Source organism: Chenopodium album, chromosome 21, assembly GCF_948465745.1.
Source record: "Chenopodium album chromosome 21, dcCheAlbu1.1, whole genome shotgun sequence".
Taxonomy (NCBI): Eukaryota; Viridiplantae; Streptophyta; class Magnoliopsida; order Caryophyllales; family Amaranthaceae; genus Chenopodium; species Chenopodium album.
In genome coordinates, this window is record NC_137854.1 from 22,230,970 (window position 1) to 22,258,416 (window position 27,447).

General features: G+C 36.8%; 1 protein-coding gene across 1 annotated transcript in view; it reads left to right on the forward strand.

Moving 5' to 3' along the window:
• The first annotated feature begins 9,023 nt into the window (after positions 1–9,023).
• LOC145600559 (uncharacterized) overlaps positions 9,024–27,447 on the forward strand; it is a 35,474-nt gene continuing 17,050 nt past the window's right edge. The window contains exons 1-2 of the mRNA XM_081656443.1: positions 9,024–9,193; positions 9,284–9,377. Coding sequence (XP_081512569.1) covers positions 9,024–9,193; positions 9,284–9,377 — 264 coding nt within the window. The remainder of the gene's footprint in view (positions 9,194–9,283; positions 9,378–27,447) is intronic.

Below are 27,447 nucleotides of genomic sequence, written 5' to 3' on the forward strand. Positions count from 1 at the left end.
TTTGCGTGTAGACGATCAAATGCGGTGTCATAACTCATACCAATAGGAGTATAGTTCTTCCTAAATGGTTTCTTTTGTCCTTGATTGTTGTTCATTGCTAGGACTTCATTTAAATTAAAGGTGCTAACATTGTTTGAGTGGGTGGATTTAGATGAAGAAGGATTATCGTTCTTCTTACCCTTCCAGCCACTATTAGAATTATTGTTAGCATATTTTTGTTTGGCTAGGTCATCTTCAATATTAATACCAATATCATAGACGGCCTTAAAGGTATGCAGATTGCTTTGGTACCTAAGATGCTTAGAAAATTTTTTTTGGAGGTTCTTAATGAACATCCTGACAGAGTCTTTTTCACTAGGTACTTCAACCATTTTTGCAGTGGTTTTCCTCCATTTATTAAAGAAGGAAGTGAAACCTTCATTTTCTTTCTCCTTTAGAATTTCAAGCTCTCTATGATCAGTTTCAATTTGAATATTGCATTTATATCTTTCAATGAAAGCACTTACAATAGACTCCCAACTAGAGGTCTTTTCTTTATCAAGTGAAAAGTACCACTGTTGACATACAGCTTCTAAAGACAAAGAAAATACAGAATGAAAAGCTTTCTTATCTATCCCCTTAATATTCATTATAGTTTCAAATGCTCTTAAATGAAAGTAAGGGTTATCCATAGCCTTAAATTTAGGGATGTCATTGGGATTGAACTTCTGCGGGAGGAGGTCCTTATCCACCTAGACCCCTTGTGAGCTAATCCCTTGGAATCTAAAGTCGTTGGACAGCTTGCCCAAGCTTTCCTGGATTAGGTCCATTTGTTTTTGTCTCGCAGGGTCACTTATTTGCAGAGTTAAGTTTTGCAATGTTTCAGCAAAGTTGGCTACCTGTCCCTTGACTTCATTAAGCTCTTCTTGACTAGCCATTGTCTTCTTAGCTTTCCTTTTCCTACTAACCGGTTTGTCAAAAAGTAAGATTTGCACGAAGGTGTTGTCCTTGATTAAACGCCCTTCCTTTCTTGTCCACGCGCTGTAAGTTAAACCATATTTGTTTTAATTCTCGACTCTAATTGACTTGACTTTATGATTTAAAAATTAAAAAGAAAAGGAAAAAATAGGGTATATATTTTAAGGGAAGATTTAATGAAGTTTTAAATTGGAGGATTAGTATCCGACTTACCCCCCTAAAAAGATGACGGAAAACACGCATGCAAGACTCTCTATACATGGTCATAATGTGACAACATGTTACGTGTGTGCTTTATGAATGTGTGTGAATGACATGCTTTGACTCTTAGTGTATGACCATTGGACTTTAAGTGCCAAGACTCAATTAAAGACTTGAACGTGGTTTGAACCATTAATAAATTGGTAAACTGATTAGTAGACTGTTTAATTAGACTCGTCGTGATGACTCGAGCAAGAAATTGGACTGTCGCTAAAACGACAGGACTTTCGCCGCTGTTTAAAGCCTGTCGCCAGACGACAGAACTGTCGCCAGGCGACAGACACTAAACAGCGGCGCCACAACCCAAATTTCTGTGCCATTGCTGGAACATCAATCTGGACTGTTTCCAGTAATTTTACTCTATGTGGACATACCTAAAGTCGTACTAAGTCAAGTTAATTAATTTATTAGCCTTTAATTAATTCGAAATTAATTAATTATTAGACAAAGTCCTTTTAGTCATTAGTCAATTTATTTAATCTTAATCACAAGTCAATCAAACGGTTAACACATATATAGTATGCACAAACAAGGATGCACAAGTAGTTCACACAGTCACAATATGATGCAATGAGTTTGCAACCTAACCATGGCTCTAGTTCTCTAAAGTTCAAGGATATGGGTTAAGTCAAAAAAGGTCCATGGTTATGAATCCGTATGCATTGCACATAAGCCTACCGTGAGGGTTGGTGCGAATGGACGGGACCCCGCGAGTTCGTGATGAAATCGAACTCGACTCCATGGTTTGGTGGATTCACAAACTTTGCACGTACCCGTTGTTGCACATATAGTGGATATTCAATTGGGCAGGTGAAGCAAGAACCCCCAGAGGGTTATGTCCATATGTAGAACACATATGGGTTCAGAAAAGTGAGAAAAGGACTCAATCAATAAGCAAAATCGAGCCAACTGTACTAGAAATGGTTAAAATAAGAAGGCAGATCCCTGGCTCGGTATTGGAAGAACTTGGCGCCAGACTACAGGGACTGTCGCCGCAAAAGAACCTCTGTCGCCAAGCGACAGAAGCTCTTTACGGGCGACAAGCCCTGTTTTCTAGACGCTAGTTCCTACATGCCTTGGCAAGTGTCTGTGTTCTTAGAATTTTCCAGATTTCGTAGCGTTTTTTCGATTCTAGTCATGAAAGATATTTCTCAAATTTCCTACGTGTAAAAATCCTATGTTTTTGACTCATTGGTCTATCCAATGAGAACCTTTTAATGCATATGACAATAATGTTAATCAAATTACGCACATGAAATACTTAGAATTTTTCGAGTCTCATCCGCTCATTCTAAATAATTGCCAAAATAAATTTCAGGAATATAAATAGAAATCCTCCCCAGTGGAGTCGCCAAAAACTGTAGGGAATATTTCAAGCATAATGATCCCAAACTTGAACCCCACTGTGATCATACACTTAAGTATGGTGGCGTTCCAAAGGGAAGAAAAAGAGAGCAAAAGAGTCGCCAACAAGTTTTAGGAACTTGTAAACCCAAAAGACAATCTAAAAGGACCATCAACTCCATAAGGTCTTGAACCAAACAGGGTCCGGGGATGAGGGTACGAATCCAATCTACAAAAGAAAGGATCCGCCCTATAAAATAGGCCTCTACTTTGTTCTGCTCGTATTCATGTGCGCTTTTCGAATAACATACAAACATTATATTAAACCTACCCTGTTTATCTATGTTGGTTGAATATTAATGCACAAATAATACTATTATTGGCGATCACTTGAATTAAAATAACATTAGCCTAAACCAAATTATTAATTATCTTATTAATCGTGATTTCAAGTACAAATTCCCTTTAACAAGCATAAAAGGTGTGATCAAGCAATAACAATAAAAATAAATCAAGCAACATAATGACAAAGCATAATAAATCATGTTAAGGCATAATAAAGCTTAAATATAATAGCAAGATCCTAGGCATGATATTAACAAGATTAATAACAAATCCTAGCATGTCACTAAACAATAAAGATCAAAGCTTTAAACCTAACATGGTACTAACATGATATCATGATATTAGAAAAGAGTAAAGGCACCCTAAACATGATACTAGAAAACATTAAAAACATCCTAACATGATACTAGAAAGCATTAAAAGCATCCTAACATGATACTAGGAATATTAAACAATAATAAGCATGCTTTCTACATTATTAATAAAATAGGGAGTAAGCTAATCTACTTACTTTGAAGCCTCGTACCTCTTTCTAATAACAAAATACACAAGTTAGTAAACTTCAATGAAAATAATAAAGAATTAAAGGAATTATATTGAAATCAAATTAAATAAAGTTTGACTAGTTTTGGACCAAACCCTCAGAAATTATCAAACCTTGCACGTCTAGGGCGAAGGCAACTTCGAACTTGGCTAAGAGATTCTAAGTCTAGTGAGTGCGGAATATTGTATTTGTAAAAAAGGTTGGTTTAGAAAAAGAGAGAGAGAGATTAAGAATTAAGTAATTCTTGATGAGAGATGATGTGTTTCATAAATGGCACACATTTGATGAGCATTTAGGTCCTTTTTATCCTCTTTTCATAGCTTTCTTGCTCAATAAATGTTCGGTTTTATGCTTTTTCTCTCTTTTCTACCTTTCTTCTCTTATTTTACGGCTTTTGAGCATTTCTATGGTTTTCTAGTATTTTCTCCTTTATTTCTTTTATTTTCGTTATTTTAGTTGTTTTCCCTTTATTTTAGATTTTATAGATTTAGTTTTATTTTATTTTAGTTTATTTGATTTTATTTTCATTTCATTTTCTTTACTTTATTTTATTTTCATTTTATTATATTTTCCTTCCTTTATTATTTTCATTTTCATTTTATTTCTTTTACTTTTATTTGTTGGTTTTAGTTTTATTTTACTTTATTTTATTTCTCGGTTTTATGTGTGTTTTGTAGGTGTTGGTTCCAAGTCCAAATTGGTGCTAGCTACTGCATACTTGGGTCTTCGTCACCATCATGGTGATGATGGTGATGGTGTTGACAGCAGGCAGGAACTTCTCCCTTATTTCCCCTGTTCCCGCACTCCTCGCATCAACAGCAAACTCCTCGCATTGCAGCCCCTGCTGCCACATATCCTCCAACAACAACTACAGCCTCTACCTCACGCAACACCACCGCAACGCCACCTATCGAACCCCCAAAACACCACAGCCACCCACGCAACCCAAACAGCAACAACCGCAACTTCCACCCACAGTCAGCCACCTTCGCCACCTTTATCCCTCACCAATTGCGCCACCTGCTGCCCCTTTAATCCGCCACCATCGCATCACCATTTCCACCAGCAATTAATCAGCAGGAGCAGCCCAATCGCACTACATTTCCGCCACCACAAACAGCCACACAAAGCAGCCCCTGCTGTCCTTAATTACGCCACCTCTTCCAGCAAGCTTCCGCAACAAATTGCGCCACCTATCACCTCCGCAACCACCGCAGCTCCGACTTCATTTGTACCTCAGCAGGTGCGGGCGCACATTCAAAGAATGCGGCCGCACATAGCTGGGTTCGAATTGAAGCATCGATAGGTGATGAAGCGCACAGCTGGGTATGACTTCGGACCATTGATTGATGATGATGAGAAGCTTGGGCCGTTGATTGTTGATGATGAGCAGCATGATTTGGTGCGAAGCAGGGGATTACTTCCTCATTGTTTGGAGCAGCACCGACCTCCTTATTTCTTTGTTATTTGTTTTCTTTTTTTATTCTTTTAATTTTCTATTTTCTTTTATTACTTTATTTTCTTTTCATTTCTTTTCTTTTCTTTTCCTTTTTATTTTTATTTTCTTTTCTCTTTTATTTTCTTTTATCCTTGTATTTATAAATACCCATTTTTGGGTAGAGAGAGAAACAAGGAGAATTAGAATTAGAATTAGAATTACAATTAGATCATTTTCCTAGCTTAGTTGAGAGCTTCTCTCTCTAGTTTTTAGGGTTAATTTTAGGAGTAGATTTTAGAGAGAGAAAGTGAGGAATTTCAATGGTGATTGAGAGATTGAAGATTCAATGGTGACAATTGTATTGGAGATCTACTCTATTATCAAAGAGCATTTCTAAACTCTATCTCATTTATTGCTTTTGTTTAATATTCATTGTTTTGATTGATTGATTTTGATTGGATTTTGATGATTTGATGATTGATGTTTGATTAGAGTAATTGTTCTTCTAGATTGTTGATTGTTGATTTATTTTGTTGTTAGTTGATTTCATGATGTTGTTAGAGTAGTTGTTTGGTTAGGGATTTGGTGAAGCTTATGATGTAATAAATTGATGTAAATTAGGGATAATTGATGGAGTTGATGATGTGATTAAACTTGGTTGATTGATCATTTGCATGTGTGTGATTAATTAAAGAGTAGCTAACTTTGATTATTGCACTAGATTGCATTGTAGGTTCACATTGATACGGACCATTGATTTGTGGCTTGCATTTACACGATTGAGGTGTCTTGTGATGTTTCCTAGCTAGAGTTTATCGTAGTTGACGCTAGTTAGACCTCTAGGAGAATAGCTTGATATGCTCTTTTGGTTGCATGTTTGATCTTCCCTCACATTGCTTGACTTAGTCGACTTTCCATTCCAATTTGCATTGTTCATTGCTATTATAAGTGAATCCTAATCCCTAGCTCTTATATTTGTTTGGTTTCTTCGTTTTAGTAGTTGTTAGAGTCACCTTTTACCCTAGACTTCGACCTAGCTTAGGCACATAATTGGAAGCACTTAGACATTACCGTTCCTTTGGGTTCGACCCTTGACTTACCTCTATACTTGTATTTAGGTTTGTTGAGTGTTTATAAATTTTTTTTGGCTTAGGGAAGATTAGCCCAATGACCTAGTTTTCCCCACGTCAAGAGAATAGAGAGAATTGATGAATCAAAACGGAGGTTTGAGACCCTATTTATAAGAAAATAGTCCGGAAAATCATAGAATTTTATAAGGAATAAAACTACACGCTGTCGCCAGATATTCACTCTGTCGCGAGGCGACAAGGTCTGTCGCGAGGTGACAAGGTCTGTCGCGAGGCGACAACCTTGTCGTTTGGCGACGACCAGGTTTAAGCGCGTTTTTCCACGCGGAATCCGATCTTTAATCAACTTGATCTACGGAATCCGTACAGAAGATAAAAACGTATTTTTCAAAGATAATAATAATAATAATGATATTAAAATAATAATAATATTTTATTCCAAATAAAAGTCCACTTTAAAATAAATAATTATTAAATCTAATAATATTAGAATTAAAAGGAACCTTCTAGAAACTTCTAGAAAATTATAATTAATCCTAATAATTTTAGGAATCATAATTAACATTGGGCCCTCCTCTATATCATTGGGCTGTATGTAAATAATTAACCGGACCCATTTTAGTATTTTGGCCATAACTTCCTCAATTTTCATCGGAATTGGGCTTATAATATATCGTTGGAAAGGTCTCTTCGAGCCCCATCCAATTACACTATTATTGGACCTTAATTATGGACCAAACTAAACTGGTTTGGATATTTTTAAATAAACAGAGTTATTTTCGAAAACAGAGAGAAGAGAATTTTTAAATAAAACTAAACCGCAACACTTGACTTTCAAACACTTTCACCTCATTCGATTATGGTTCGACGTGAAAGGCATTCATCACTGGGTTTGGTTTTGGGGAGACACAAATGGGTGTCTACACACACTTAATCAATAATACAAACTGTTTTACATATCCATACTCTCAAAATCTTATACGCCCGATAAAAACACCAAATATTCTACAAGACACGTACAATTACATCAAGTTGGGGGCCGCCCGCGTTGTAAATGTTAAGCACGTTTGAAAATAGTCCTAGCAATGAAGGTCGTGAGGTCAAATAAGCATGTCGAAAATCCTTAAGCCAAATCAACGTTTTGAAAATGCTAAGGTCAAAACAACAAGTTGAAAATCCTTAAGCCTAATTCGTTTAAACGAATCAAATATCATAAACAAAACAAATGCGCATTTATATGATTGAGTTATGTGTGTCAATTTCCACTGGGAAATTTCAACCTAAATATAACATGCCTACCTTTTGGGTGTGCTCGTGTCAACTAAAGCTATAAATGAATCACAAAATCTGAATTTGGACACGTATATTTTGTATTGGGATTATACGGCCTTATTTGGAATGATCAAGTGCAACTATCTACATAATCAATTTTAATTATTAAATTGTGAGACTTATCGATAAGTATATTCTTGTTATTTAAAACTATGGGTGATTTTTCCTATAGATGAATAAATTTTCGTACGATATTTATATAAAATGTAAAAATATTTGCTTTTAACATTGAATTTTATTGTTTAAAAAAATTAATCATTAATCGTATGATAATAAATCGCACGTGATTTACGTGTTTCTTTATTTTAATAATTTAAATAGGAAAAATACACTTTAATAATCCCAACTATGGGCAATTTACCTACAACAATCTCAAGTAAAGTTTATTTTTTAACAATCCTAACTATGACCTGAGTTTGCCTCCAACAGACCCAATCGGTCAACACCAAGTCAACAACTTGTTGTAGCAGGTAACCAATACACGTGTCAGCACGTGATTTGGTCTAAAATAAAAAATAAAAATAAAAAAGAAAAAAAGTAAAAAGAAAAAAAACCAAAAACCCTTAACAGCCACCACCGTGAAACCCAAGGGCCAAACCATAGCCCATCGAAAACAGTTGGCCGCCTCCCCTAACCCCTGAAAACAGCCGACCGGCCTGCTCTAACCCCAGAAACCGGCTCTGGAGTTGGTTGCGGCGTTCATGTTGATTATTGGGTGGTGGAGTTGCGGCGTGCCTGTTAATTATCGGGTGGTGGAGGTTGCGCCGCGGAGGGAGGGGTTGGTTTCATGTTGCTGTTGCGATTGGTGGGTCGAAATTGATGTAAAATGTGGTTAGTGGAGGTCGAATTGATTTATCGAGGATCGTGGTGTTGGGTTTGATGCGACTACTATTGTTGTTGCTACGATTGCTGCTGCTGTTGTTGCGGAGACCAGGCTGCGACGCGAGTAGTTTGGTGTTGGTGTGGGGTGGACCGTGGCTAGTGGTGTTGGGAGGACCTGTTGGTGGTTTTGTTTAAATCGATTTTCCGGCGAAGGAGTTGGAAGGGAGGAGAATGGTTTAGGGTGTTGGGGTCGATCGGGGGTGTATGTTTCGAGGGTATGGAGGGCCGACCGGCCATTTTTCAGAAGGCTAGGGAGGTGGTCGGCCGGTTTCGATTGGTTGTGGGTGGCTGAGAATGGCGGCGGTTGGCTGGGCTGGTTGAATTCGATTTCTTTTTCTTTTTCTTTGTTTTTTGGTTTTTTTTTTAAAAAAAAATTAAGCCAATCATGTGTTGACATGTGGCATTTAAAAAACAAAAAAAATTACCCTTTTAGCAGGTTACCGATTTTTAGGACTGCTGGAGGAAAACTGATGTAATAGTTAGGATTGTTAAAAAATAAAATTTAGTTGGGATTGTTGTAGGTAAATCGCCCATAGTTGGGATTATTAAAGTGTTTTTTTCCATTTAAATATGCATGTAAGTGTCGTGACTATTACATAGCCTATAGTCTTTTTTTTTACGGGTACATAGCCTATAGTCTGAATACAAAGGGGCATGTTAACTATTCGTTTTCTCTGCTTTGCTACAATAGAAGTAGAATTTGAAGAGCTATTTTCATATTAGACTTATTTAAACTCCTCTTTCTCTGCATTTCTTCACATTCTTCATCACAACCTACGAACCCTAGAATTCTCAGAGTAAAGATTTTATTTGCAATTCCTAAATAGATTCAATGGCAAAAGGTTCTTCATATAATTGTAAAGAAGAAAGTGCAGATGATCGTAGGCTTAGGGCGGTGGTGAACTTTCGTTTTAATGTGATTAAGATGCTTGCTTTGTGGCTAAAAGCAGAGAAAGGGTATAGGATAATGGTAAAAAATTGCTCAGACATTAAGAAGAGGTTGTAAGTTACCAAAAATGATAAAGCAAGGAGGAGGGAATTGCTGGAAGAATGTGAATGGTATGTACTATACCTTCACCAACTGCGAATTAGAATGGAGCAAACGCTGAAGGAGCTCCTGAATCACAAGGATGACCTTGATCAAGCGCTTAGAGAAGAAGAAGCAATAGAGAAGATGGCTGAAAGAGTAACACAAAGGGAGGAAGAAGAAAGAAAGAGAAAGGAAAGAGCAAAGGAAAAGCAAAATTTAGAGAGGAGGAAGGAGAAAGCTAGGAGAATTAAGAGATGGTATGAGCCCGATTCTCCGGTACAGCTCTCTGAGGAATCAGACTATGATTCTGATAATGATAAGCACTCTATTTATCATTTGGAAAGAATTTATGATGCTGATATATAAGGTTGATTATGCTTAATCTTAATTTTGTACACGATGGGTGGTTAATTTTGAACATGAATGCATTTTAATGCAATTTTAGAATATGTAATGGCCTCTCTTTTATTTGGAATGCACCTTTTGTAATATGTTAAATACATGTATTCCATATATGAAATGATAATATTTTGGGTATTCTCTTAGTCTCTAATATCATATATCTTCTTCTTATTGGTTTTCTTCGGTATGGTTCTATTTTAAGCTTTTATATGATATTGTGATCAAATTTGGAATGATCAATCGCATTAGATTGTTAGTTGTTTATGATATATGATATTGTGATCAAACTTGGAATGATCAATTTCATTTTCACTTAGGAGTGATCAATTCATTATGCATAAATTTGGAGTGATCAAATTGTGACACTGATGAGTGAATAATTCCAAATTTGAGTTGTTTCACCTATGGTGTTGTCAAAATTAAGTAGCATTATTCATGTATAAATTGACATTTTAATACCATATTGTATTTGATTGTTAGGTACACAAATATAATTTAGCAATGAGTATTGTATTATTTGATGTCACACTATAATTAAAGTGAACAACGAAACAATATTTTTACCATTTGTTGTTTTAAGAGTGAATATAAATCAGTGAATGTCCAGTGCTTCTAATTAGTTAGGAATGAGCAAAAATTAGGGGACATAATCAAAAGAAAAAATGTTATGTTCCAAAGAATCATTTTCTAATAAGTTGTAATCATGTATAGGCCTTATTTTAAGGAATGTGCAAATGTTAGGGGCTGTCCTGTGCTGCTAATAAAATGTTCAGTCCTTAGACATTGAAAATTAATTAATTTATACAAATTCTTAGAAATTAGAGGTTATACATAATTTCAAGAAATATAATAGCTTAGTTGCTAATAAAATGAAACAGATTGTTGATCATTCATCATTTTTATTCCCCGCTATTCCTGGAATATTGCTGATGGTTTGGCTTCAAACAGACTTTTGATAACTGAGTCATTTTGCTGTTGCCATGCCTTAAAGATTATAGTAATTAAGGCTTTGTAATTAGTTCATTGTTGCCTACTCATGCTTGGTAACCATCTTGTGTTGAATTTCACTTGAGGAACATGTGATAAGCTTGATATTCACTCCATCTTTAGCTGCAAGTAGTGTAATTTGAAAAATATGTTAAATTCATTGAGGAAATAATATAGTTTAGCCTATAAATAGTAACAGCATTCATAGGCACATGCTTACCAACATGTATAAGTTATATTTAGGAAGCATTTTGTTTTATTTGTGGCAAAAAATCCAAGTCAATATTCAGAATCTTCCAAAATATCGAAACCAAAATTTAGTTACTTCAAAATACCCAAGGCTAAGGTTTGATTTGAATATTTCTAAAACTATAGATTATTTCCAGAATCTTCAAAATACCATAGGCAAATTTTAGAATCTTCAAAATATCCAAGCCAAATTTCAAAATCTCATGCAACCTGCCCCTAAAATAAAAAAATTTGGTCATTAGATCTGTAATTTGAATATTAACGAACATGGTTAAACAAGTGTGAAGGAAAAAGTGAGTGTATAACATGCCTATATGCAGTTTGTTCCTAGATGATGCCCGCCTTTTCAAGAATGCTGAAGGATACAACATTTCTGACCATTGTTGTTGAAACCTGATCTGTTGTAGGCTTAGATAAAACTTTTTCACTCACCTCTTCCTCCATTTAGAACTGAATTGAAGCCCTCATTCCGTTACTGATTTTGAGTGGATGACAAAATCTGTAACTAGTAACAAAAATGGAATCGAAAACTACTGGTTAATCAAGCTAAATTTGCTACTAAAAGTTTATATACTTCGAAGGTTGAATGATTTTTACGATCCATGTTGGACCTCTAAAGTAATTCCTTTTTCTTCATTTTATTTACTAGCCACGAACAAAAATTCAAAAGCACACCTGATCAACAATACAAACTGTTTTACATATCCATACCCTCAAAATCTTATACGCCCGATAAAAACGCCAAATATTCTACAAGACACGTTCAATTACATCAAATTGGGGGGGGCACCCGCATTGCGGGCGCTCCAACAACTAGTAAAAATAAATAAGAAAACAAAAGTAACAGAAAATAAAATGAGAAAAGAAAGAAAATTAAAAGAAATAAAAACTCCAATCAACCGAAGTCAATGGACTCAGTTTGGCTTCATTTAATTGGGAAACACTAGTAGAAAAATTCAAAAAAACACCGGTTCAAGGCCACCGGTTTTCAAAAACCGGTGGCTTAAAAAATGCGCGGTTCAAACCAAACACACATTGCCACCGGTTCACTCAAAACCCGTGGCAATAATCTAAAGGCCACCGGTTTTGAACCGGTGGCAATAACTGAGTATTTAAAAAAAAAAAAAAAATCGCGCGTCCTTATTCATCAGTTAATTAGTTCCTGTTTCATTCGACCACCAAAAATTTCGAGCTCTAACTCTCTCTTCACGACACTCCAACTCTAGCTACCACCACGAACTCCACCTCTGACGCCCAGCCGCCGCTGCACCCTCCACCACCGTCGAGCACCCCCTCCACCACCTGTTCGCGGCGTTCCTCCTAGCTGCAACTGACCCATCGCGTCGCCCTCACTGAGGAAATCCACCACCTGTTCGCGGCCCTCCTCCAGCAGCAACGCGGCCCTCGCCGCCGCATTACTGTGCCCAGCCGCCGCCACTTGTGGGGTCCTCCACCACCGACCACCGTGCATCTCTCCTCCCTTTCATCTCCACCTAGGGTTAGTTTTAATTTATTTTGCATTTTCAACAATGCTTAGGCAAAATTAAAATTAAGTTTTGAATATAATTTACCCTAATTTTTCTGAATTTTAGGTTATTTTATTAAGATATTTTGAACAATTTAGGTTGTTTTATTATTATTAGGTAGAGATTAGGAGAAAACTTATTTGAATTTTCATTAGTTTTAATGGTAATTTTTATTAAATTAGAGCTTATTAGTAACCTTGTTACTTAATTAGTTGAATTTTGGTAGTAAGTTTTAATTTGTAATTATTAATTGGTATGTGTTAATGTGTAATTTTAGGTTTTTTTATATATAGTTCTTGACAAAATTACTAACTTTTATATGTTGTTGTTTTATTTTTTATTTTTGTAGATTGATATGTAGAGAAGCACAAGTTTGTTAGCTATTAAAGTGGGAAGTTTGAGACATTACATCCATTATAATTGCTATATTGGTATGAACTAGAAACTTTATGGAGCTATATTTCTTTCTATTTATTTATCCATTTGATAAAAGTTTGTTCATGATATTACAAATTGTGTCTATTTTAATTATAAATAATTGCCATAATATGTTGAATGTTTGCATCATCATATGCCTAGATACCCGTTCAAGGCTTTCTCATTAGGAGAAAGTCTTGAATAGTCCCCGGTTGGGACTGTTCTTGAATGTTTACACTCACTTAGGTGGTGAATGTATGTCTTTTTTTCGATTTTAAGGAACATCTTGGCTTTTCATTTCTTCACCATGTTCTCTAGGTACATATGTGGGTAAGTAATTATCTACATCGTGTACTTGGAGAACTGGGGGGAAGTGCTGCCGGATTTTCCTTAAAATTGGAAAGTTGACATACATTCACTAGTGAGAGTAGACATTCAAGGATGGGTTAGGTTGGAGTGATAAGGACACTTTGGAAACATGCATTTTTTCACTATATGAATGGTTTATTCACGGTGTATACTTGAAGTTGATTTACGTAAAATATGTAGCAATTGTACATTATTCATAATATGTTGCTATATATGTTTAGAGACACTTTACTAAATGGAGAAGGCTCGTGGTTGGATGTATGGTAGACGTGATACATTGGAATTTTGGAATGGGGTTCAAGAGTTTTGCAAGACGGCTTTATCTTATCAGCGCAAAATGGGTGCGGAATAATAAATACAAATCTGCATGCCATTAGTTGTTATTCGGTTTTTTTTTTTAAAAAAAAAAAATTGTGCTGCCTGGGCTGCAGCAGCCTCGGCAGGTGCTGCCTTGGCCGCAGCAGCCTCGGCAGCTGCTGCCTGGGCCGCTGCAGCCTCGGCAGCTGCTGCCTGGGCCGCTGCAGCCTCGGCAGCTGCTGCCTGGGTGGCCTCCTGCAGCCTCGGCAGCTGCTGCTTGGCCTGCTGCAGCCTGGGCAGCTGCTGCCTCGGCCGCTGCAGCCTTGGCAGGTGCTGCTGCCTCGGCCGCCGGTGCATCCTTGGCAGTTAAATCCTTGTTTATTGCATTCGTATAGCTTGACCCCCGACCAATCATTTTTGATCCTATTTTTACTTTGATTGATTAGATTTCGAAAAAAGGCCAAACCTCAAAGCGAAGGAAGGTGGAGAAGCCCAAAAGCGTTGATCAACCTACAAAGAAGATGAGTGAACAAGGGTCGAAGAGTGAACAAGTGTCAAAAAAGAATTCTTCGAAAGGTTCAGCCATGCAACCAAAATGCGTTCTAAAACTTAGTAAGTTGCTCTTTTTATGTGATTTCAAAGCTTAGCCACCTAAAACTAAGTATAATTGACATGTCATGAGAAAGAATAACCTCATTAGTTAAAAAATGTCGACAATGGGCAAAGTTGAAGTCATTTAGGCCTTCTTTGGGCCATTTAGGATGAAAATGCGTCCTAAAATTTAGTAAGTTGCTTTTTTTTTGTGATTTCAAAGCTTAGCCACCTAAAACTAAGTATAATTGACATGTTATGAGAATTAACTAGCTCATTATTTTAAAATTGTAGAAAATGGGCAAGATAGAAGTCATTTAGGCCTTATTTAAGCCATGTAGTACCAAAATGCGTCCTAAATCTTTGTAAGTTGCTTGTTTATGTGATTTCAAAGCTTAGCCACCTAAAACTAAGTGTAATTGACATGTTATGAGAAATAACTAGCTCATTAGTTACAAAATGTACAAAATGGGCAAGGTAGAAGTCATTTAGGCCTTATTTAGGCCATTTAGGATGAAAATGCGTCCTCTAACTTTGTAAGTTGCTTTTTTTTGTGATTTCAAAGCTTAGCCACCTAAAACTAAGTATAATTGACATGTTATGAGAAACAACTTGCTCACTAGTTAAAAAATGTAGAAAATGGGCAAGGTAGAAGTCATTTAGGCCTTATATAGGCCATGTAGTACCAAAATGCGTCCTTTAACTTAGTAAGTTGCTTTTTTGTGTTGATTAAAAGGCTTAGCCACCTAAAACTAAGTATGATTGACATGTAATGAGAAAGAACTAGCTCATTAGTTAAAAAATGTCGACAATGGGCAAAGTTGAAGTCATTTAGGCCTTTTTTGGGCCATTTAGGATGAAAATGCGTCCTCTAACTTTGTAAGTTGCTTTTTTTTGTGATTTCAAAGCTTAGCCACCTAAAACTAATTATAATTGACATGTTATGAGAAACAACTTGCTCATTAGTTAAAAAATGTAGAAAATGGGCAAGGTAGAAGTCATTTAGGCCTTATATAGGCCATTTAGGAATAAAATGCGTCCTTTAACTTAGTAAGTTGCTTTTTTGTGTTGATTAAAAGGCTTAGCCACCTAAAACTAAGTATGATTGACATGTAATGAGAAAGAACTAGCTCATTAGTTAAAAAATGTTGAAAATGGGCAAGGTAGAAAACATGTTTTTAAAAATGCGTCCTAAAACTTAGTAAGTTGCTCTTTTTATGTGAGTTAATTTTTTGCATATTTATTTACACATGTTTATTCTAACATAATGTTTATATATTCCAAGTTTTGCAAGGTGCTAAAGGGTGATCCGTTAACAAGCAAGGACCTTAATGAAGTACGAGACATGTTGGCATCTTTCATCACTTTCAATTTGTAAATGTTACATCATTTTGAATTTAAACTTTGTTGATTAAACTTTAGACTACTTTATATTTATTGTTAATAAGTTAGTATTGTGCAAATTTGTACTTATGTAGTATATGATACTTTATTTATTATATTGCATTTGGTTTTTAATAATTAATGTCTAAATATATATTTATAAATCTTGTTATATATAATTATATTACAGCAGAAATAATAGCAGCAATACAGGAATTACATGCAGGAAATATTTAGCTGGAATTACAGGAATTATTGCAGGGAAAAAAAAATTACAGTAATGGCCACCGGTTCAGCCATGCAACCGGTGGCAATAACCTGCCATCCCTCCAAAAAAAAATGGCGGCAAAGTTAAATTGCCACCGGTTAAATTAATTAATACCACCGGTTAACCGGTGGCAATTAATTAAATTGCCACCGGTTTTGAACCGGTGGCCATTTGTGCTAGCTTTTGCCACCCCCCCACTGGCCAACGGTTCAAAACCGGTGGCAAAGGGGGGTTTTGAACCGGTGGCCAAGCCTATTTTTCGCCTAGTGAAATTATCCCATGTTTCGCACATCAACCCCACAAATCACAATTATCATGGTTCGATCATCACACTTCATCAAAATCAGAGGCTTCAATTCGAACCCAGCTGTACGCACGCACAAAGGGTTGAACACCCTCACAATGAGCGCATCTCTGATTCTTCCATTAGAGTACAATATTAAGGTCAGTTGCTGCTATGATTATTGACGGAAATTGGTGGCGAAATTAGGGTGGTTATTACGGCTGGTGCTGTTGGCAGTTGGAGTCATTTGTGTTGCGGTAGAAGGTGGTAATTATAGTTGCGAGGCTGCTATTGGTAGTTGAATAGGGGAAATGCATAAGTGGGGAGCTGGCTGGAACAGGGCACCACGGCCGCGCCCACAATGCTGGAGCCTGCACCCGTGGGTTTAAGGCCACACCCGTGGTGAGCCCGCAGGCGGACCGCAGCTGCTGGTTGCTGCTGTGCGTGGCTGCTCGGAGCTACTTGCTCGAGGCAGCTTCTTGGCCGAGCTTGCTTGCTTATTGGCTCCGTTGACTTTCTTGAATGCGCTTGAGCTTCCTCCACAATAATTAAATCCCGGGAAACTCGACACACCTACAAAAACAAGTCAAAGAAATAGAGAAGCGAGAGAAATAGCCAAGAAATGAATAAAATAATGAGAAAACCATTAAAAGCACGCATTTCTCTATGCTTACATACAAACACGCAAATCAAGCATTATTACCTAAAAACACGACATAAAAGACTAAAAGCGAGCATAAAACTATGAAGAAAAACTACCCTAACAGTGCCATAAATGACACTCATCAAGTTACTTAACAATTTCTTTTCTCACTAGTTGTTTAACCGGTTAACAATTTAATTTTCATTTTGACTTACCAAGGGGTCAGCTTTTCAATGATGAATCATCTGGCCATTAGGTCGGTTTGTAACAGTTGTGTTTTAAATTTGAAACATGAGCTTTGAATAGTATATCGGATGTTCTTGCCCCTGGGCGGCTGTGCGCTTAGGTTTACAAGTTGTTTGATTGACTTTGGAAATTTGTGATACTTGAGGAGGGTATGACTGATTGCTAAGTTAATCAATCACTAAGGTGATTGCCCCAAGTCAAATGACCAATCACTTGAGCAGCCGGTGCTAATGCAAGCGGTCATTTGACCTCTTCGTTATAGTCAGATGGTTGTTCGTGCTACAAATATTACAAGTTGTGTGAACTAGGATGTAAGGTTTGCATTGGTCCACCTGTTATGCTTTACCGCGATAACAATCGATCCTTTATTTACCAGGCGGCCTAATGTGCCTACCCCATTTCAAATGGGTTCCTGTGGCATACTTATACTACTTGGTCCAATTAAGACTTGGCTGTTTGTGTAAGTTAATAGCCACAATTTAGTAATCCAATTATACTCCATGTCCGTTTGCCCCTATTGGGAAGACTTGTATAATTTTGGGAAGTAGTCTAAGTTAGAATGTAATACCCCGTATTTTTATACGTATTTTATTTAAAATATGTATTTTATTAAGCATTAGAATAATTTTTATATCTTAATTATGGTATTTTAACTAATATTTTTATAAAGGAATGTTTATTTAATTTCTTTATTTATAAAAGTTGGGATTTTAATTTAAGAAAGTTTAATTTTAACAAGTTTTATTAGGGAAGGGATTAGGAAAAATTAAAAGAGGAAAGTTTAGGGAAAAAGGGATTGGTAGAGAAGGGGTATAAATATCCCACTTATGAGGCAAATCAACTTTGCCCAGAGTGGAGAAAACCCAAGGTAAATTTCTCTCTCTCTCCTCCTTATTTTTCTTTCTTTTTCTTTTCCCCCTTCCCCTCTCTTTTTTTCGGCTGCTCTTTGTTTCCCCCACCGCTGCCAACCACCGGCAGCAGGTGGCCGCCGCTGCCAGCAGCATCAGCCGCCGAAAGCAGGTGGCCGCCGCTGCCAGCAGCCGGCAACAGGTGGCTGCCTCCTCTTCCCCTTTTTCGAGCATGTATATAAAAAAAAATAAAATAAAAAGAAAAAAAAAACTTAACCATATTATTTTAATTTAATCTATGCTTAAATCTAATTGTAAATTATGAGTTTTGGGATTTGATTTTGATGTTTTATTATAATTATTATGTTGATTAATTTTTAGATTTCATTTTTAATTAAAAAGCCCCAATTTTTTGAAACCCTAGGTTCTTGATTTATGAATTATTGAAGGGTTATGATGTATATTGGTTTAGATCTTTGTTTTAAGTGTTTTAAGGCTTAATTACAGCAAGTTTTAATTAAAATAAAGTGCTGGAATTTTATGTACAACACTTAATATTATGTTTCTTAAAGGAATTTTAATTACCCATTAATTTGGACTTAATTATGGTGTTTTAAATATAATTTCAGCTTACTTTAATTAAATTATGAGGGGTTTTAAGATAGTATATATTGCTGGAAATAGTATATATTGCCTTACATTACAACCAATAAAAAGACCCTTAGACTCCAGTGGGTTAGGTCAAAATAACGGTGGAGGGAGATAGACTTCAAACCTATGGAAAGAGTATGCATAGTTGAGACGTCGGGATTACCTTCTCGAAGTTTTTCATTTCTTTATCTTTTTCCGGTTCCTTCGTGGAATCTTGAGAAGCTAGCTTAAGGGTTGATTTGAAGCTAGTGGAGAGAACGTGGCCCGATTGGTTGGGGCTAGGGTGGATTGAGTCCTAAGTAGTTCTCTATTCTTAGCATGTGTTATGTTTCAATCAACCATTGACATCTTGGAACGTGCATACATTTGTCCATTTAGAAAGGTTTGCATTCATTAGTACTTGTCCTTATCTCTTGTCCATATATGAGCTTGTGTTTTGTTTTTTTTTCCCTTCGTGTTTCTTTCCCTTTTCCTTTTCTTGCCTTGCCTTGGTCTTTGTCGAGAGTTGTGGGGTAAGCTCTTAGGAAACCCTCACGAGACCTCACTCGTCCTCTTAGGCGACTTTGGGGGTTTTAAGGGCTTGTTGTAGCTAAAAACAACCGTGATTCCTAAGACAGTGAGTTACTGTACATTCTTTCTCCTTGTTTCTATTTTGTTTCTTTTGCTTTCAATAATTCCATCTTGTTCTCTTTTTCCTTAGCTTTGCTCGAGGACGAGCAAAGGTTTAGCTTGGGGGAATTTGATGAGTGACATTTATGTCACTCCTAGGGAGTAGTTTAGAGTCCTTTTATGTCTTTTTTCTCGTGTTTTTCCCTTTTATTCTCTTGTTTTCTTGCTAGTAAGGTTTGTAGTCCATTTTTGTGTTTTCTTGCATTTTAGGGGTATTTTCGTCTTTTCCACTTTACTCGCTTTACCCTCTTTTATTATAGGTGTTGTTCGAGGCTCGGAATCTTGTTTGGAAGGATCTCTAAGTGTTTTGGATGCTCGAGAAATGGCCTCGTGTCGTTTGGTTGGCTATGGTTCAAGGCAAGGAGCAAACTTCCACTCATGGCTAGCGCTCTCGTGCATCACCATCATCACATGCCATGGTCTTGAGTGCGCAAAAGTGAAGAATTTGAGGCTGCCTTGTTCATCACCATCGTACGAGCATGATGCATGAGAGCGCACTCGAGCTCACCAGCAGCCGTGCATCTTTGGCTTGAGGGGAGCGCTTACAGCAACAACAAGGGGTGCGTGAGCGCAGACCTTTCTGTGCGCGCGCACGGGTCTTGTTGCGCGCACGCACTGGCTTCTCCGTCTCTCTTTGTTTTATTTTTCTATTTATACCCCTTGACTTTTCCCTTTTAGGGAGAGAACATTTTAGCTATTATTCTAACTCTCTAATTAGTTTTAGGAGAGCTTCTCTCTCTAGGTTTAGCTTAGGATTAGAATAGTTTAGAGAGAGAAAGTGAGGGTTTCACCATTGTTGAGCTTGGATTTTGAAGAAGAAGATTGATCATCTTGTTTGTAGATTTTCACCTTCAATCAATGAGAATCTCTAACTCTCTCTCCTCTATTTTTATTGTTTTCTTTTGATTATTATTTTTGTTGTTGGTATTGCTTGTTGATCATGTTGATTCTTGATTATTTGTTGATTAATCTTGTTGTTATCATGATTAGTGAGTAATTCCTCCATTAAGGGGATGGTTGTGGTGTAGTTGGATCTTGAGCATGTTCTAGAGTTTAGAATTGATTTATTTGTGATTAAAGTCTTTATATGCTTGATATTCTTTAATCTTCTTGCAAGTGCACATTGTTGGTTGATTAAAGGTGAATCTTTGCTAACAAGGAACGGAAGTTGACTTAGTTAAGGTTCATTATTATCTATTGTTATTTAATAGTACCTCCCAATATATGGTTCTAATGTGGAAACATAGAGGCTATGTTAGGAGAAGTCGATTAACCCCGGAAGGCGGTTAGGTTGGACCTTACTTCGATATTCGAGCATGTTTAGTTCATAATTAATTCAACTTCTATACCTTTATTATGCTTGAGTGATTGCTACTCCTAGACCATTTCCCTTAATGTTTTATCTCTAGTTTTAGTTTGTTTAGACCTTTAGTTTTCCTTCCCTTGTTCCGGACTAGCTTAGTTGTTGATAGCATTTGGTAGTGTTTAATCGTTCCCTGTGGTTCGACCCCTCTATTTGCCCTATACTCGTATTAGGTTAGTAGAGTGTTATAAATTGTATTTGATCTAGGTGTAGTCGTCTAACGACGCGATTATTCCCTTATCATGATTCCACGGTGATCGAGCAAGAACAAAAGAGGAGATAAAGAACCTCAAACGTGATTCCTCTACTTGGTCCACGGGCACAGATTAAGACCTCCACTAATGCTAGTTAGTCGCGAAAGAACCCTTCTATCGACCTTCTACAGAGATGAACGAACGATCAACTAGCCAAGAACCACCGCGCGACACCACGTGGGCCACTTGGGGTGGCCGGCCGTGGGTGAGAGGGGAGAGAGAGAGGCGTGCGTGTGGGAGAGAGAGGGGTGAGGGCTTTTGGATGTTGGGTGATTAGATTCACAATTCACTGTATGTTAATTGTGACTTAATTAAACAACCCTAGGCATGACTATTATTTACAGATCATATCTCTAAATAATAGTCCAAGTCCAACTCCAAGCCCAAATCCTAATCCCACTCAAACTAAACTTAGCCCAATCATACTTATGACTAATTAATTGCTCATGAGGCCCATTAATGGGCCTCTAACTTGCTTAACCCATTACCCTTGTGTGACCAATATAGGATCCATTCTAAAGGGCTTTGGACCATTTGACTAGCCCAAAGATCATCTCTCATAGTCTAGCAACAGAGGATGACGCCCCAATAGAATGAACTTATTATCCCCATAATAGTGATCCTTAATATATCTAGTAATTGCACTTATCAAAGACACAATTCCTTCAATCTCCCACTTGTCTGAGACAAGTGCGCAATATTCAAATTCCTTAAGTCATTTTGTGTCGATTTGATAATATGATTGCATCTTATGTAATCATTATTAATCTACAAATCATTTCTTGAAATCTGAGTTAGAATTACAAAACAAATTGTTACTATGTAACACATTTGAGCAAGGCCATGCATTTTCTGAATTCTCCCTCTTCAAGAGGCCAAAATAAGACACATTCCTAATTCAATAGGAAGACTCTATCCAATCTTGTGGCAACCAAAGCTCCCACTCAACTTCTGAAATAACAGGAAACACCCTTTATAATCTCCAGTTACGGGAAGACGTTGGAATGTACCACAGTTATGACATCCATTGAATGAGGTCAATGTTCCACTCATGTCAAAGGAATCCACTAATATATCCGGAAGCTCTATACTTGAACTTCAAAGTTGGTCTATAGTTCGATCATGCATCATTCATGCATATCCATGTGATTGACCGAGCATCACTACGCTCCTATAGCCCATGAAACTGCGCTATCCAATCAATCTTAACATGCTAGTCCTGTTTAAGAAATCATTTATGTCCACTTTAATGATTCCAAACTAGGAACTTAAATAATGTATGAATTTTGTTCACCTGTGGGGTTTCATTCAAAAGGTCATTAACCTAGTGAGCCCAACAATTCATAATTATTTTGGACATTTTATTTAATATTGAAACCACAATTAAATAAGAGAAATGATAATTTCTGATAAACATAATTCTGCAAATGAATGTATTACACATGTAATTTATTTTTCTCAAAAACAAATAACAACTTCTAATTACATCATTCGCTTCAATCCAGTTGCACTAGTATGCTTCTCATGCTTAGGCATTGGAAGGGGTTTAGTAAGCGGATCAGTGATGTTCTCATCCGTGTGAATTTTTCTCATCTTGACATCTCCTCTGTCAACGATCTCTCGAATGAGGTGAAACTTCCTCTCTACATGTTTGGATTTGAAGTGTGACCTAGCTTCCTTTGATTGAGTAATAGCTCCATTATTGTCACAGTATATCTCGATTCAATTTTGAGCACTTGGTACAATCTCTAACTTAGTTAGGAACTTCTTTATCCAAACTGCTTCCTTAGCTGCTTCAATAGCAGCCAAATACTCTGATTCTGTCGTAGAGTCTACGGCAGTGCTTTGCTTCGAACTCTTCCAGCTCACTGCTCCTCCATTCAGACAGAAAATGTATCCAGATTGAGATCTAAAGTCATCCCTGTCTGTTTGGAAACTCGCATCCGTATAACCTTTGACAACCAACTCATCTTCGCCACCATACACTAGAAACATTCCTTTCGTCCTTCTTAAGTACTTAAGGATGTTCTTGGCAGCTGTCCAGTGTGCTTCACCTGGATTTGCTTGAAACCTGCTGCACATGCTTAGAGCATATGTAATATCTGGCCTTGTACAAATCATGGCATACATAATTGATCCTAATGCAGAAGCATAAGGAATGATAGCCATACGTCTCATCTCATCTGGCATAACCGGGCATTGAGATTTACTGAGCGTAATGCCATGGGACATGGGGAGAAAACCTCTCTTGGAGTTTGTCATCTCAAACCTGTCAAGAACCTTATCAATATAAGTCTCTTGACTTAGTCCAATCATCCTTCGAGACCTCTCTCTATGGATCTTGATTCCCAAAATGTACTCGGCTTCACCTAAGTCTTTCATGGAAAAACAACTCTTTAACCATTCCTTGAATGACTCAAGCATTGGTATGTCATTTCCCATGAGTAGTATGTCATCCACATACAAGACTAAGAAAACTACGCTGCTCCCACTAGACTTCTTGTATACACAAAGTTCCTCTTCACTTTTGACAAAATCAAACCTTTTGATCGCTTCATCAAAACGAAGATTCCAACTCCTGGATTCCTGCTTCAATCCATAAATGGATTTCTCAAGCTTGCATACCTTTCTAGGATTTTCTAGATCTTCAAAACCCTCAGGTTGTGTCATATACACTTCCTCCGTCAAGAACCCATTCAAGAAGGCGGTTTTGACATCCATCTGCCAAATTTCGTAATCGAAAAATGCGGCAATCGCTAGAAGAATCCAAATGGACTTAAGCATTGCTACTGGGGAAAATGTTTCATCATAGTCAATACCATGAATCTGTCTGTACCCTTTTGCAACCAGTCTTGCTTTATGGATGTAGGCATTTCCATCCTTGTCTGTTTTAATCTTGTAGACCCATTTGCAACCAATGGGTTTTACCCCATTAGGCAAGTCTACTAGGGTCCACACTTTATTTTCAGACATCGATTCCATTTCGGATTTCATGGCTTCAAGACATTTATTTGAGTTGGGGCTCACCAAAGCTTGCTTGTAGGTTGTGGGTTCCTCATTCTCCAATAAGAACATTTTAGAATCCTCAATTAACAGAACCTCAACAAACTGTTTGTTTCTGATTCTGGCAGACCTACGTGGGGTAGGAGCAACAGTAGAAATTTTCTCTCCAACTCCTTGAAGATTTTCGCATGAATTAGATTCAAGTGGGACGATAGGAGTCTCGCTAGTGGAATTAGCTTGCTCCGACGCATGATTAATCGTCTCATGCGCATTCGCCTCTGACGTGGTGTTATCCACATCCATTTGTTGCTCGTCTCGAATTTCTTCGAGAACCACTTTACTCCCACTTGGCTTTCTAGATAGGAATTCCTTTTCTAGAAAGACACCATCGCGAGCAACAAACACTTTGTTATCTTCGCGATTGTAGAAGTAATACCCTTTTGTTTCTTTGGGATAGCCCACAAAGAAACACTTGTCTGATTTAGGGTGTAGTTTATCGCCTTGTAAACGTTTTACATAGGCTTCACATCCCCAAATCTTGAGAAAAGACAACTTTGAAGCTCTTCCATTCCACATCTCATATGGAGTCTTTTCTTCTGCTTTGGATGGGCTTCTGTTTAGTATTCTGGCAGCTGCTCCTAATGCATATCCCCAAAAAGATATGTGAAGATCAGTAAATCTCATCATGGACCGAACCATATCTAGTAGAGTCCTATTTCTCCTTTCTAACACTCCATTTAATTGAGGTGTCCCTGGAGGGGTTAATTGTGAAAGTATTCCACAATTAATCATATGTTCATCAAATTCTTGGGTTAAATATTCGTCACCACGATCAGATCGTAATGCCTTAATTGTTTTCCCAAGCTGGTTTTGTACTTCATTCTGGAATTCTTTGAACTTTTCAAAGGCTTCCGACTTGTTCTTCATTAAGTAAATGTAACCAAATCTACTTAAATCATCAGTGAAAGTAATGAAGTAACTAAATCCACCCCTAGCTTTTGAACTCATTGGTCCACACACATCTGTATGTATGAGTCCCAAAAGGTCATTAGCTCTTTCACCTATACCCTTAAAGGGTGACTTAGTCATTTTCCCAAGCAAGCATGACTCACAGTTTTCAAATGATTCATAATCAAAAGAAGAAAGGAGTCCATCCTTATGTAATTTCTGGACGCGCTTTTGGTTAATATGTCCAAGTCTACAATGCCATAGGTAAGTTGGGTTTGAACCATCTGTTTTCTGCTTTTTATGATCTATGTTGTAGACATGAGTTGCATATTCTAAGACATACAAGCCATTGATTAACTTAGCATTAGCATATAACATGTTTTCTTTCAAAATAAAACAACGCTTGTCTCTTATTTCAAATAAAAGTCCTTCAGTATCTAAAACTGGAACTGAAATAATGTTTTTAGTAATGCTGGGTACGAAATAACAGTTATTAAGTACTAAAATAAGTCCAGAAGGAAGTCTCAAATGATAACTCCCAATAGCAAGTGCAGCAACTTTTGCTCCATTTCCTACTCAAAGTGTTACTTCCCCTGGATCTAGCTTCCTACTTCCTTTCAAGCCCTGCACGTCATTAACGATATGAGCACCACAACCGGTATCGAATACCCAAGTGGAAGATGAAGTAAGATTAATCTCTACAACAAAAACATCAAGTAACTCCTTACCTTCTGTTTTCACTGGTGTGTAATGGGGACACCCTGGTGTATGGACTTGCCATCCACCACAAAAGAAGCACTGGCAATCTCTCCTTATCAGGTACTCTTTTTCATGGTTAAGTAAGATGTTGATCAAATTTGCTGATGATCCCTCATCATTATGAGAAAGTCTTACTATATCAAAACCATCATGGAGCGAGAACAAGATAATGTCACGCGCGGAGTCATCATCGATCGGTTTCCCAAGGATATCCATTTGATTGATCATATCAATCAATTCATTGACATGGTTCCTCACTGACTGACCAGGTAAGAGTTTCTTTGCCATTATCTTACCATGAATCTTGTAAGTCTCATACCTTAAACTGTCAGCCCAGGAATAGTAAATCTGAGGGATCGAGTTAATGACCTCTCTTACATTTGGATCGTTGCTACCTCCACTACCCAATGCCCCCATGCCACCTCTACAGATAGCACGAAGACATTGATACAAGTTGGTCACCTCATACCATCTGAACCTATTATACCAACAGTTTGGAATAGATTCCAGTATTAGGTACTTGACCCTTTGTGCATCCGAAACTAATTTTGCATGCCTTTCAGGATCCTGACCAAGAGCACACTTGTTCCCAATGGGTACATACAGACGAGCTTCAAGCTTGTGGCTTGTGAGAACATTTCTCAATTCGTCCTCCCATTGCCTGTAGTTTCCGAGATTTAGCCTTAAATTTAGTTTCATTGGTAAATCTGTGTTGTCATATAAGTTATTCATCTACAAACAAAAACAAAACGAGGCAAAATTCAATAATTATGTTTAACAAATTTAAAGTACCACAAGCAATTTTAGTATTTATTGGTAACTTTAAAGCATTTTATTCAATTTTAAATTGATCCCTATTGAATAAAATGATTCCAAGATCCTTTATTTGTGCAATAATTAACCGGACTGAGGCCCTGCCATCAACCATTACATTTTCAAGGTGAGTAAACTCTTCACTAATTACAACTCTTGTAATTCTTGGTTGAATAATTAACCATCACATGTTCAATTATTACCCTTAGCTTCAAGGTTCTAAACTGATCTTTAGGTAACCTTGTTGAATATAGCCAATTAAAAGTGTAGAACGTGATCTACCCCCACTTCCCCAAGATATATTATGATGCTCTGCTGAGGCCGACCCATCATAAACGATCGAAGGTTTCGTCGGGTTTTTAATTGGAAAAGCTGCATCAATATTACTGGGATCTAGATTTATTGTGTTGTGATTAAATAGTGAACTCTAGCGCATCATCAAGCAACATAAATAAACCTAAACATGCATAATCTACTAATGCAATAAAACATGACATAGTATGGCCCCTTAATCCTAAGAAAACTAATAAAGCAAAATGCTCCCACTTGAACTTTCATGGATCTCAACCATCTTGCTCCATTGGGCCTTCACTTCATTGGCTTTTGGATCAACTGCAACCTGTAATTTTATCCTACTCTATCTACTACTTAAATAAGATAAAATAAATTACAAAAATACTTAACGGTACGCAGACCGTATTTAGATTACAAAAATACATTCTATGGGCCATACTAGTCTATATATAGCAATAAACAATATCATATATTATAAAGTGCCATATAATAAATCACTCATCATGCTTTCCTAAACTATAACATCAAATGATCATAATAAAGGAAATATGGCTCTAAATATCTCATATTTTAATTAATTACTGTAATTAGATAATATCATATATTATTCATGACCAATCATAAAATATCATATATTTTAATTTAGGTATGAGATAGAATCAAATCATGCATATTTGAATTATGGAAGATAAATCATATTTATTTTCCATGATTATCCTAACTAATTTAGGAAATTCTATCCTAATTACTAACCAATCACATATTTTAAATCAATTATTATCCATAAATAATTATGGGATAATCACATTATTTAATCAAATAATCACATTATTTAATCAATCATTATCCAAATATAATCTTTTGCTCCATAATTATCCAAACTTAACAAAAATAACAACTTTAATTTTGTTAATTATCTTTTCAAAATTAAAACTTATCTTTTTAAAATTTGAAATCTGATTT